Source organism: Pseudopodoces humilis, chromosome 9, assembly GCF_049639895.1.
Source record: "Pseudopodoces humilis isolate 2021_Gansu_Grassland_sample_001 chromosome 9, ASM4963989v1, whole genome shotgun sequence".
NCBI lineage: Eukaryota > Metazoa > Chordata > Aves > Passeriformes > Paridae > Pseudopodoces > Pseudopodoces humilis.
The window spans coordinates 16,852,815-16,864,610 of NC_142208.1; the positions used below are offsets into that span (position 1 = coordinate 16,852,815).

The 11,796-nt window shown below is 48.3% G+C and overlaps 1 protein-coding gene across 1 annotated transcript; it reads left to right on the forward strand.

The window, feature by feature from the left end:
* The first annotated feature begins 2,935 nt into the window (after positions 1-2,935).
* Positions 2,936-6,291, forward strand: ELOVL3 (ELOVL fatty acid elongase 3). The gene is made up of 4 exons (XM_005520827.2): positions 2,936-3,049; positions 3,797-3,928; positions 5,123-5,274; positions 5,864-6,291. The coding sequence occupies exons 1-4, from the start codon at positions 2,937-2,939 to the stop codon at positions 6,289-6,291; spliced, it is 825 nt and encodes a 274-aa protein (XP_005520884.2). The 5' UTR covers position 2,936.
* The last annotated feature ends 5,505 nt before the right edge of the window (positions 6,292-11,796 follow it).

The window sequence follows — 11,796 nt, forward strand, 5'->3', positions numbered from 1 at the left end:
TACCAGCATTTGGCATGTTGTTACTCATTCTGAACTGTACCTGGAGTCTTTCACAAATATCTTTATGCTTTCAAGACTTGACAGAAGGCAAATGTGCTATCTACCACAAAAGTAGTCTATTTGTTGTTTACTGTCCTGTTACAGGAAACTTTTTTCAAGACTTGAGATGAAAAATGTGATTTTGTGCAAAAATCAGTTCTCTTGTACTCTTGACCACAGGGCAAATAAGAGTGTAGGTGATGCTCAGTCACCATATCAGAAACTAGTTCTCTCTCCACGTATCAGTGAAAAAGTGAATCTTTACCAGAAAACTGAAGCTCTCGTTGAAAATAGCAATTTAAGCTTTTAGTGAGAATTTCTTCTATTTAGGGCTACCTCAGAGAAAAATTATTTCTGGAATTCTGTAGAAGCAATCTAATGGGACCCAGCTCCCCATAAGGATCCACAATGTTATTTCATGGTCCTCACAAAATTTTCCTTTCTTTTGAGGTCCTACCTAGCCATTTTGGGCTCAAAATAAAGGCATGAAGGCTTCTGTTCCATAGGATCTCTGTCTCCTTCCCACTCAGTTGGAAGACAGAAGAATGAAGTGCTCCCCTCCCATTGATTCAGTACTGCAGCCCTGATGTTCCTGCTCTGTGTGAAATGCTGCTGGGCCTCCACTTCCTCACCTGCACTGGCTGAGCTCTGTGCAATTCACTATGATGTGTGAAAATAAGCTCATCTCTTTATTTACAAGTCACTCTGAAGTCTACATTGCATGTCAGCTTCTAAAGTGTTCTGAGTCCAACAGTGCTTCTGACCAGGCACTGGACATGGCAGCTCTCTGTGTGCTAATCCACCCAGATCCAGGAGTGCAGACAGATGTATTTGACAGTGGGGAGAAAAGAGGATAACAAGAATGTCACAACTGCATCTGGATTGTGCAGGTGATGTTTCACTCTGTGACAAAGCCTGCCTTATTAAGCAAGAAATGTGTCTCAGCAGGGATGAGGCTCTTGGCATCCTCTATCTGCTTCTGTTCTTTACATGTGTTGTTCTTGTTCCCATCTGCCAAGGAGACAGCCGGAGAGGGCTGCCAGCTGCCTGCTCAGGTGGTACCAAAGAGCTGCAGTCCTGAGCTCCTTCTGTAACTGTACATGCCATCACCTAAGAGATGGATGGACAGACCTGCCCTAGGAGAGGCATTGTTCTTGTTCATATGGCATGAAACAGTTTCAAAAGGAAAACTTTGCTGAACCTAGAACTACATTAGGAATAAGAAATTATGTCAATATCAGGACATTTTCTACTCAGGTAATCCAACTCATCCTTGCATCTCTCAACAAGTATTTAAAGGTTTTTTCTCTTCTTGTATGGCATCTTACATAAAGGAGGCCTTGCTCAACAGTTGCTAAAACATAGGTGAAACAAGCAGATATTTTGTACTTGTAGTGCCTCAAACAGCTAACAACTGCACTCTGTCTAAGAACAGTGAATCTACAGACAATATGCAGGCAAAGAAGTCAGCAGCAGTGAGACCAGTGTCAAGAGCATGGAGAGGGATAAATTTATAAGGTTCCCAATATGGCTTTGCTGCTAAATAGTGAGACTGAACATCGACTTGTATGCATTAGAAGTGCAAAAGGTTTGTGTTATTGTGCTGCCTCTTCTCTGCTCTTACCCTTGGCTTTATTGGTGGTTGTACCTGTTCTTGTGGCATACAGAAGCCCTTGCAACAGATGAAAGTTTTCTTCAGCATGTACCTGAATATTCTGCCAGGTTATGTTACTGCCCAAAGTAGGCAATGAAAGATGAAAGACAAGTGACCTAGGAATGGAGACTGCACAATCCCTGGCCTGAGGGCCTCTGGAAGGGGAAGGGCCTCCTTGAAGCTGGAAATACTAAAGTGAGAGCTGTGCAAGGTACAGTGGGAGCTCATGCTATGCAGAGGGCATTTTCCCTGTGTGAGGTATGGTAAAACCACTGCTGCTGACATGTGTAAGCTGAACTTTCCACAGATACATGCAAGCGTTCTGCAAAATGGGAAGTGCAAGTCAGGGGTGGTACAAAAATCACCAAGGGATTTTAATTCCTACATGTCAAATTAGTTTCTGATTTTCTCATACTACTGCATTGCCAAAACCAGAGACAATTGTGGATGCCCAAACCCTAGAAGAGTTCAAGGCCTGGCTGGATAAGGCTTTGTGTAGGCTGGTGTGGTGCAAGATGTCCCTCCCCATGACAGAGGGGTTGGAACTAGATGATCTTTAAGGTCAGTTTCAACCCAAAGCATTCTACAATCCTATGAAAAGTCTCACCCAGATAAATGTTCACCTGTTTGAAGAGGCAGCAGTTAAGCAGATGACTTGTGTGCAGGTGCAGTGATGCCTGCATGAGGCAAACCCCTCCCAAGTCTGTGAGCTTTGTAGGGTTTAGCTGCTGCACGTGTGTAAAGACACGACACTTGGGAGAGACACCACCATGAGTGAAGTGACATGGGGGTGCAATGAGATATGCTGCATTCAGGGGACTTCGTGCTGGAGCCATTTTCAGCTACAGGAACTTAAGTGGGAGATTACCTGGAACCCATCTAGTCTCCAGCAGCGTCCAGATGCTTCAGTCCATGGTGAAGAAGGCACAATAGCTAACCGCAGTCAGGGTAAGGGAATTTCTGCCCGCTGCTGGTCACAGTGTTGGAATCACCTTGCCCGTCTGCTGAGGGACGAACTGGGCTGGATGGGGAACGGGAGGACCTCCCGCTCAGCCTGGCTGGGTGACCGGAGCCTCCCCCTCCTTACCCAGCACAAGGAGCGGGAGGCTCCGTTCTCCCCGTCGGACCGGGCGGCTCCCAGTCCCGCCCCCGCCGCGGTGCAATGCTGGGGCGGAGCGCATTCCCGGGGCTATATCCACCGGTGAGGCGTGCGGGAGTGCCTCGTTTCGGGTCGCTCCCGGGGATGCTGAATATGGAAGCAAACGTTGACCCGTCGGAGCTGCAGCCGCTGGGGGAGTATGACTTCGAGAAGAACTTCAATCACCTGGCAGCCAGGAAATGGATGGAGGAGAATTGGTGAGAGGAGAGGAGGTTGCTGACCTGGTGCATTCCGGACCCTGGGTAGCCCTATCGGGTTCAGCTGCTTTTAGCAGATCAGGCGTGAGGAACTTCACGAAAGAGAAGGTTAGGGGGAAGAGAAAGAGGAGGTTAGGGGTCGCTGGCTGCATGCCTGAGGCTGTGGAGGATGGGATGCAGCAGTACATGTGGCAGAGCAAACAGTGGTCCAGGTGGTGCTGCAGCTTGTAGGGAGATGGTGACGTGGCAAGAGGACCAAGAGCACCCACGGATGGCCACTGCAGCCCTGGCACTGGCAAATAGGGCACTCAGCCCTGCCGTGCTGCACTAAAGCCTTGGAAGGAGTGGGATGTAACACAAGGCACTTGAGTCTCTAGCTTACATGAAACTGGCCTTTTTAGACATCCTGTACAGACATCTTCTACCTGTAGAATCTCATGTGTAAAAGGATAAGGTGCATTGATGTGTTTGCTTTGGATCCTGCTCACAGGCTACCAGAACCTGCCTCATCCCATCAAGGTCTTGTGGAAATCTCCATGGTGTAGCAGTTCGCTTTCTTTTGTACAGTCCCCAGGGTTCTTGCTTGCTCACTGCCAGGGCAGGCTTCTTGTGACCAAACCCAACTTAACACAAGAATAGGAGATCTTTTGTTTCTTGGTGAGAATACTTTTCTGGGGCTACAGAAGTCTGGCTAAAAGTTGGTCAGTTTGGGCCTTTTCCTGACTGTTTCCTCTTCTCTACTTGCAGGCAAAAGTCTTTTATTTTTGCTGTTATTTATTTCATCCTGATCTTTGGTATCCAGCATTTCATGAAGGAACGGAGGCCCTTCAATCTGCGTGCACCACTGATCCTGTGGTCCTTCAGCCTGACTTTGTTCAGGTAAGAGCCTTTGCTAAATCTGGAGACAGCTGTAGACTTTCCCTCAGAACTAGACTGATCAAAAGTTCTGGTTATCCACTATGTCACTAGGGAAATAAATTTTTCCTCTTGAAGGCCCTTTCCACCTAGGGGAGTGACCTACTTTATACAAGTCGTTTATTTCTCACCAGAAATGCTCCAGCAAGTCCAATGAGTTTCAAAAAGATCACTGGTGAGAGTGCTTGAAAATCATTGGTGGGTAGATTTGAAAGTGAAGCCTGCAAGAGCAGACATTTTCCCTCACTCAAAGGGTGCCTGCCAATTACAAGTTTATTTGAGGTCTATTTCTTTTTAAAATTTAGATTTCTTTCTCTTCCCCTACACCCCCCACCCCCCATTTCTCTAATCCCATTGTATAGGAGGTGGGGAAGATTCTGCCACACTCACAGAAGCACAAAAGATTAATCTAAAATGTGTTTTCAAGCTGTCCAGTCTTATGGTAAAGGTTTCCTGCAGTGGCCATGAAAATGTTTCAACCCATGCTCTGTATTTAAACAAGCAGATGTCAATTTTAGAAAATTCCCCTCATCTCCACAACTTTTGCTGTATATTTGGTGGGAAAAACTAGATTACTGCCTTTGTAACTCCAATTGGCTTTGACAAGGTCAAAGGGACACTGGTTGTCCTCTGTCAGGGTAGGGTATGGCAGTGGTCTGTAAAATCACATGCTGTGGGAGAGGGGAGGTCAGGGGATAGCTGTTCATGGTCTGTTCAGAGACAAGCTTGTGTGATTGAAACACACAGGTTGATAACAAAGAAAAATGGTATTTCTTCTCATAAGCTGTAGGAGTTACCTGCCACAGGAGGTTATAAGTGCTCCCTGGGCCTGTCCTGTGGGCCCATGTCAAAAGGTGAACATCAGCAAAATTGTCCTCCATTTTTCATCAGGGAGGGCAGCTTCTGCACTTGTGACTCTTCAAGCAGGGGGTGTAATGAGGAGGCGCTCTTTCATGCTGCTTTGTCTTGCAGGAATAGGCTTTCAATCCTGGATAAAACTTGTTAGAAAGTCTAAGAACGCAAAAGTTTGTTTAAATGTCACTGAGGTTGCCCTGAGCATCAAGATGGAGTCAACTGAATATCCATGGATGCAGAGCTGTCAGAGGCTATGTTGAGGCCCTGGGCACAGTGTTCAGCTCTCTTCTGGTTTTCTTGCAGTTTGATTGCAGCCTGTCGGGTCTGGAAGCAGGTGGCCTTCCTCCTCCTTACCAAGGGATTTAAGCAATCAGTGTGTAGTCAATCTTTCTACATCCACCCTGTTTCCAAGCTTTGGATGTATCTATTTGCACTGAGCAAACTTGTCGAAATGGGTGAGTCTAAAACTTCTCCTTATCCCATGTGTTTATAACCACTTTGCTTTTACAAGCAGATTTTCTTTTACAGAAACATCTTTCCAAATGTTACTTGGAGAAAAGAGCTGCTTAGCCTTGCATATGTCACTCATTTTGTTGCTCCCTATTGCTCAACTCAAATGATATGCTTGCTCCCCATGGGGTTGCAGCCTGATGTTACTGTTGTAGTTTGATCCCCAGGCCAGTGCCTGGACTAGGCAATTCTGCACTGGAATGACCGTGGCGAGGGGACAGCAGACAGGCAGGGAACTGTGCTTTATGCTCAGTTTTCATAAAAAGAAGTAAAGAGCCAGTAGGAGATGCAGTGCAGGTAGATCTGGGAAAGCAAGCCTGGGGCTAGGGGCTCTTATACTACAAACATGCCAGAAGGTAGGGTGCCCAAATGGTCTTTTTCAACACAGATGATTTCAATGGGAACCTAAGTTTTGGTGGGATCAAACCACATAATGGCTACAGCATTGAAGCTTGCTTGGTCTGTTTCATGTGAAAACTCGTGCAACTGCTGTGTTTTCACTTGATTAATGATACACCTCTCCCCCAACCCCAGGTGACACTCTATTCATTGTTCTCCGGAAAAAGAAGCTCATGTTCGTCCACTGGTACCACCACCTTTTAACGATGATTATGAGCTGGTATGGCTATAAGATTATGGCCATTGGTATGGGGTGGAACGCAGCCTTGAACCTCAGTATCCATTCTGTGATGTACTTGTACTACACTGTAACAGCCATGGGCTTCCGGGTACCGCGCTCCATCACCATGCTAATCACCACTTCACAGATGGTGCAGATGACAGGATTTGTAATAATGAACATCTTTATTGTCTTCTGGATGGATGATAAGCTCTGCCGAGGTACCTGGACAATGCTTTTCCTTTCATCAGGCTTGTATACCACTTTATTGGCCCTCTTCTCCAACTTCTTCATGAAAGCTTACCTGAGTAGCAACCAGAAATCAAAAATTAAATTAAATTAATGCTTAATTTAAGCAGCTCTGTCCTGCAGAGTATGTCAGGCATTGCCAATTGTCCCAGCCCATGCCCAGTCTCATGGGCTGGGAGTCTCATGGGCTGGGTGCATCTTCACTGGGTGATGTGTTAAAACAACTAATAAATACTGTCATGTATTGATTGATTTGATGCCTTTTTCATACTTGATCTTTGTACAGAATTGTGAGAGGAGTGCTGCCTTCACTATCTTGACACTGTGTCTTCCTGAGGGTTAGCAACATGCCCAGCAGGCTGTCCCTTTGTGCTTACCCCTTCTGCAGGCATCAGCCTGTTGTGCTGCCTGAGTGCCTTTGCTCACCACTAGGGAGCCAGAAGTGAGAGAGAGATGATAAAAAATTCAGGCTTTTGTTTTACCATCTGAAATGAGCACATCAGTGTGCTTCATAAAACCAAGATATGCCTCAGAGCCTCAGTCTTAGGGTCCAAGCCTTTAGGTGGGTGTTGGCTCCTACCTGGTGAATGAGATTTGGCATTTTAATGCAGGGGACTGGAAAGTTACCACAGGGATCTGGGCTGTACTTCCAATGCTGGGAGATGGCAGCAGCCTTTGCCCTGTCCAGCCTTCCCTGACAAGGGCTCCTGCTCTGGACTTGGCAGCATGTTGAGTAGTGGTGTAGTAGCACCTTCCTCAGCTGTGGGAAAGGCAGGAGCAGTCAGCTGAAGTATTGGGGAATAAACTGGCTTCCACATTTAGGTCTCTTCAGAGAGGGGATGGAGAACATAGGGGAGTAATGGGGTAGTCTCGCTCCTGCATGGTGCTATTTGGGGCACTTTCTGTAACAGCTGTGGTCCTGGTAAAGCAACTGCCAGCTCTCCAATCTGTCTACAGCTGCCCCAGGCATGCTCCCTCAGCTGTGTTGGGCATCTGTGCTGATACACAGAATCACAGAATCATCAAGGTTGGAAGAGACCTTTAAGCACATCAAGTCCAACCATCCACCCAGCACTACCACTGTAACTGCTAAACCACATCACTCAGCACCAGGTCCTGATGCCTCTTAAACACCTCCAGGGTGGTGACTCCACCACATTCCTGGTCAACCTATTCCAATGCTTGACCACCTTGACAGTGAAAAATTTTTGTAATATCTAATCTGAGTCTCCCTTGTCTCAGCTCTAGGCCTTTTCCTCTTGTCCTCTCTGCAGCCACACAAGAGACCTGTCCTCACTTCACTGCAACCTCCTTTTGGGCAGTTGTAGAGAGTGATGAGGTCCCCCTGGAGCTTCCTCTTCTTGAGACAAAGCAAACACAGCTGCCTCAGCCATGCCTCATATGACAAGTTTTCTAGATCTTTCAAGAGTATTTCTGGACATGCTCCAGCACCTCAATGCCCTTTCTGAAATGAAGGGGCCAGAACTGAAAGCAGTACTTGAGTTGTGGCCTCACCAGTGCCAAGTGCAAGGACACAATCCCTTTCCCGGTCCTGTTGGCCACACTCTTCTTGCTATAGGCCAGGGTGCCACTGGCCTTCTTGGCCACCTGGGCACATTGCTGGTTCATATTGAGCCTAAGTCCTTTTCTTCTGAGCAGCTTTCATGCCACTCCTTCAGGAGCCTGTAGCTACACCTGGAGTTGCTGCAACACAAGTGCAGGAACCAGCGCTTCATCTTATTCAGCCTCCTGCAGTTGTCCTGAGCCAACTGATTGAATCTGTCCAGGTGTCCCTGCAGAGCCTTCCTACCCCAGAGATCAACACTCCCACCCAACTTTGTGTCATCTGCAAATTTACTGAGGATGTACTCAATCCGCATGTCCAGATCATCAATAAAACTGTCAGGACTGGCCCCAAAACAGAGCCTCAGGGAACACGGCTAGTGATTGTCTACCACCTGCATTTATCTCCATTCACCACAACTCTCTGGGCCTGGCCACACACAAAACATTGAAGAAATGGTGAGTTCACAGTTGCTCTTTTTCTATCTAAACTTCCTGGCATGGTCTTGGTGCTTCAGAGGTGATGCTCTATGGCATGAGGTGAGCTGCCTAATCCACCTTGCTCTGCAGGCACTGCCCCCACTCAGCAGTGCAGAGCAGGGCTCTGGATGCAGGGCTCTGCATCTCCAGAGGGCTTCAGCTAAGACCTTTTTGTAGATCCTTCCATGCAGGCTGCTGGAGTGGAAAGTATCTTTCGAGGGGCAAGAATCAACACAGTAGAAGGAGGGTTTGCAGAGAGTCTTGCAGGAACCCTCTGTCCCCCTCCAAGAGGCACTGCAGCTTTTCAAATAGCCACATCCCTCCACACAAGATGAGGATACTGCCTTTCCAAATGCTGTCAGGAGGCCTTGCCTTATCCCCCCTGTGCCTTCTCCAGGGAATGCTCACCATCAGCCAGCCCAGCATCGACCTCTTTGGTCTGCTGTTCTCTCTGGCAAAAGAAGAGAGAAATAAACTTCACAGACCTAGCTAGGCAAATCTTTCACATTGTTGTTGTTATTTGGTAAGTTGTCTGGAGTGCCTACCTGTGGGTGTGAGGAAGGTCGTGGTGCTTTCTGGGGCTTGGGGGCTAATTATAGCACCCTCCTTTCCCAGGTCAGTGCTGTTTCCCTGAAGCTTCCTAGAAATGTCTTCTCCTGATACTCTGTAAAGAAAAATCCTTCTTATGTGTGCTGGTGAGCTGAAACAGACAGCAGGCCTACTTTGGAGGGGATATATCTTGAGGTTTTGTCTATTTTTGTTATCTTGGTTTTTTTTTTTTACTTCGAGGGCACAGAGAGCAATCGGTTGCCTCCCGTGGAGGAATCATTGCTCAGGGGGAAGCCGTGGTCCCCGCTGAAGGTGTCTTTGAGGACCCTTGCACAGCTGGAGCAACTTGTTTTAGGGGCGGATGAAGGGATGCGCAGAGAGTGCGGGATGTAGGGGAGCAGCCCTGCAGCTCCGGCACGGGCCGGGCAGAGGACGTGCTGCAGGCACGGAGATGTGGCGGGGGCGGGAGCAGATGGAGCTCCAGGCTGCGAGAGCCGGTGAAGCCGGGCTGGGGAGTGGGTGGGAGCGAGGGGGACGGTTTTTCCCGGAGGCCGTGTGGGTGTCCCGCCAGTGGGAATTTTTTCCCGGAGGCCGTGTGGGTGTCCCGCCAGTGGGAATTTTTTCCCGGAGGCCGTGTGGGTGTCCCGCTAGTGGGATTTTTTTCCCGGAGGCTGTGTCAGTCCCGCGGGCGGGAGCGCGGCGCCCCGCAGCCCGCCGCTAGGTGGCGCCGCCGCCCGCGCTGAGGGCGCTGCAGGCCGCGACGGGCCGGACCCACGGTGCCGGCGGCACCGGGCCCTGAACGGCGCCTGGGGCCGAAATTAGAGCCACTTCTCACGGCTGCGGACCTCTCTGAGCCCAGCCTTAACATGTACAGCAGCGGCTCGGAGGTGCGCACCCACTCCGCGCTTCGGGGCTTTACTGGCAGCACGCACCGAGCACGAGGAGTCGGAACACCCCCCGCCGTGTGAGCAGGACGCGAGCCGGGAACGGTGCCTGCTGCTTCTCGGCTGAGGGGAAGAAGCGCGGCAGCTGCTGAGGACACCCAGCGTCGGTGCGCTCCGTGTTAGCCTTCAGACACAGCTGCGGGGGAGTGGAGAGCACAAGCCGTGCTGGTGATGGGGGCTAAAGCCTGGCCTTGAATAAAAAGGTGCAAGGAAGAGAGGATTCAGATAAACGCGATTTTTTCAGACCCTCTCCGTGTGGTGAACCTCACACAAAGCAATCCCAGAATTAGTCATTGTTATTGATGAGAATTCCCGAAGAAGTTTCCTCTCTTCAAAATGGGGACTGAGGCCAAGAGCCAGGAACTGCTCACAGTTAAATCCCCCACTCAAAAAAAAACATAAGAAAAACCCCACTCCTCCCAAGCAAACACAAAACCCCACCAAAAAAAACCAAAACCAAAACAAAAACAAACAAACCAAAACAAAACAAAAAACTCCAACAAACCCACAACAACAATAAAAAACCCACAAAAACAAAACAAACCAAAAAACCCCTAAGAAATAAACATAAACAAAAAACCCAAAAAAAACCACCAACCAGCCAACCAACCAACCAACAAAACTGGATCAAATAATCTCACTATGTGTAAGCAATGGAGATGAGCGGGAGCTATGTGGACATATTAAGAACAGAATCTGGTCAAAATAATCCAATTTTCCTCTCTGCCAGAGAAAGACATGGTGACGGAGAGCTTTGGCTGCCAGTCAAGTGTCTTTTAAGAATGATCAAGATGGGATTTGGGTAGGTACAAAACCCACTGGATAATTATACCCAGAAAGTTATCCACAGTTCACTGTTGAAAAGGAAGGGGTCTGTTGAGTGAAATTCAGGGACATCTGTTGTAGGTCTGTTTTTGCTCAGCACTTCCATTAATGATCTGGATGATGGAGGAGAATGTGCACTTGCTAAATCTGCAGATTGGGAAGTAGCCAGTGACAAAGTTATTTGCCTAACAGGTCTCAAGAATAAGTGGGATCCTGCTAAAATCACATGCTTGGGGTTGCAATATCAACATCTGGGGAGCTACTGGGGGCTTGTGAGAGAGAAGTATTGAATCAGGTCTGTAGAACACCTGCTGTGTTTGTGCTGGACCGGAGAGCATGATGTCCAAGTCCTGGCCCCATGGGGAAGAAGCTGAATGTGAGAGGCTGAACTGGTTTAGCTGCACCAGGCAGGCAGGTGGCATTTGTCAGACAGGAGACATCTCCCAGAGCACTCTGCTGCCAACTTGCTCAATTAGTTATTTGCTGTTGCTCATCTCCATTTTCTGTAGATATTAAGGTTTTTCCCATGGTTGTGTCTGTTGTTAGGTACCATTGTACAAAGTGCTCTCAGCCAAGAGCTGGTGTGTGGTTTGCCATCTGGTCTGGATCCTACATGGTGCAATACCTCTGACTGCAGAAACAGCCCCCACCATCTTCTCCATACAGCATGGGAAGGAAAAACTTGAGCCAACTAGTCAGACTGCAGAGCCACTGACCACATGTACCAGTAACCTTGTGTGGGTACTGAGTCTGTCCTGCTCAGGAATGAGAGGTATGGAGTAATGTTAATTTAAATGACTGCATGAAAAACCTCAGGAAAAATCAGGACCTAAACTAGGTCTTGACTTTTCCCCACTGGCTCCCAGAGGAGAAAATGAGAACCATGTGCTGGAGTTGGCCTTCTGCTTGGCATAGTTGGACATATCTTACATCCACTGAATCCTGCAACAGTCAGCAGCCAAGTCTTGTATTGCTTCCCCCAGCCAAACATCATCTTCTCTGTGCGACGAGTACCTTCACAAGCATCAGAGCAGCACAGAGAACCACCAAGAACAGGGTGGAGAGGCAGTGTGTGTGGAAAAGGAGGAAGGGAAAGACCAAGTGTGCAAAGAGATCAAAGAGATCAGCTCTTCATCAATGCAGTGGGAAAGGATTGTGGCACCACCTGTCTTGGGTTACCAGGGAGAAAAGGTGGACTCTGCTATGAGTTGGGTATTAGAGAGAAGCCCAGGCCCTTC

What these genes read in the sequence shown, in the direction of transcription:
- ELOVL3 (XM_005520827.2), top strand. Translation starts at nt 2,937, where the DNA reads ATGCTGAATATGGAAGCAAACGTTGACCCGTCGGAGCTGCAGCCGCTG. An exon ending in TTCAGCCTGACTTTGTTCAG is followed by an intron (nt 3,929 to 5,122) that starts GTAAGAGCCTTT and finishes GTTTTCTTGCAG; the next exon opens with TTTGATTGCAGCCTGTCGGG. An exon ending in GAGCAAACTTGTCGAAATGG is followed by an intron (nt 5,275 to 5,863) that starts GTGAGTCTAAAA and finishes CCCCAACCCCAG; the next exon opens with GTGACACTCTATTCATTGTT.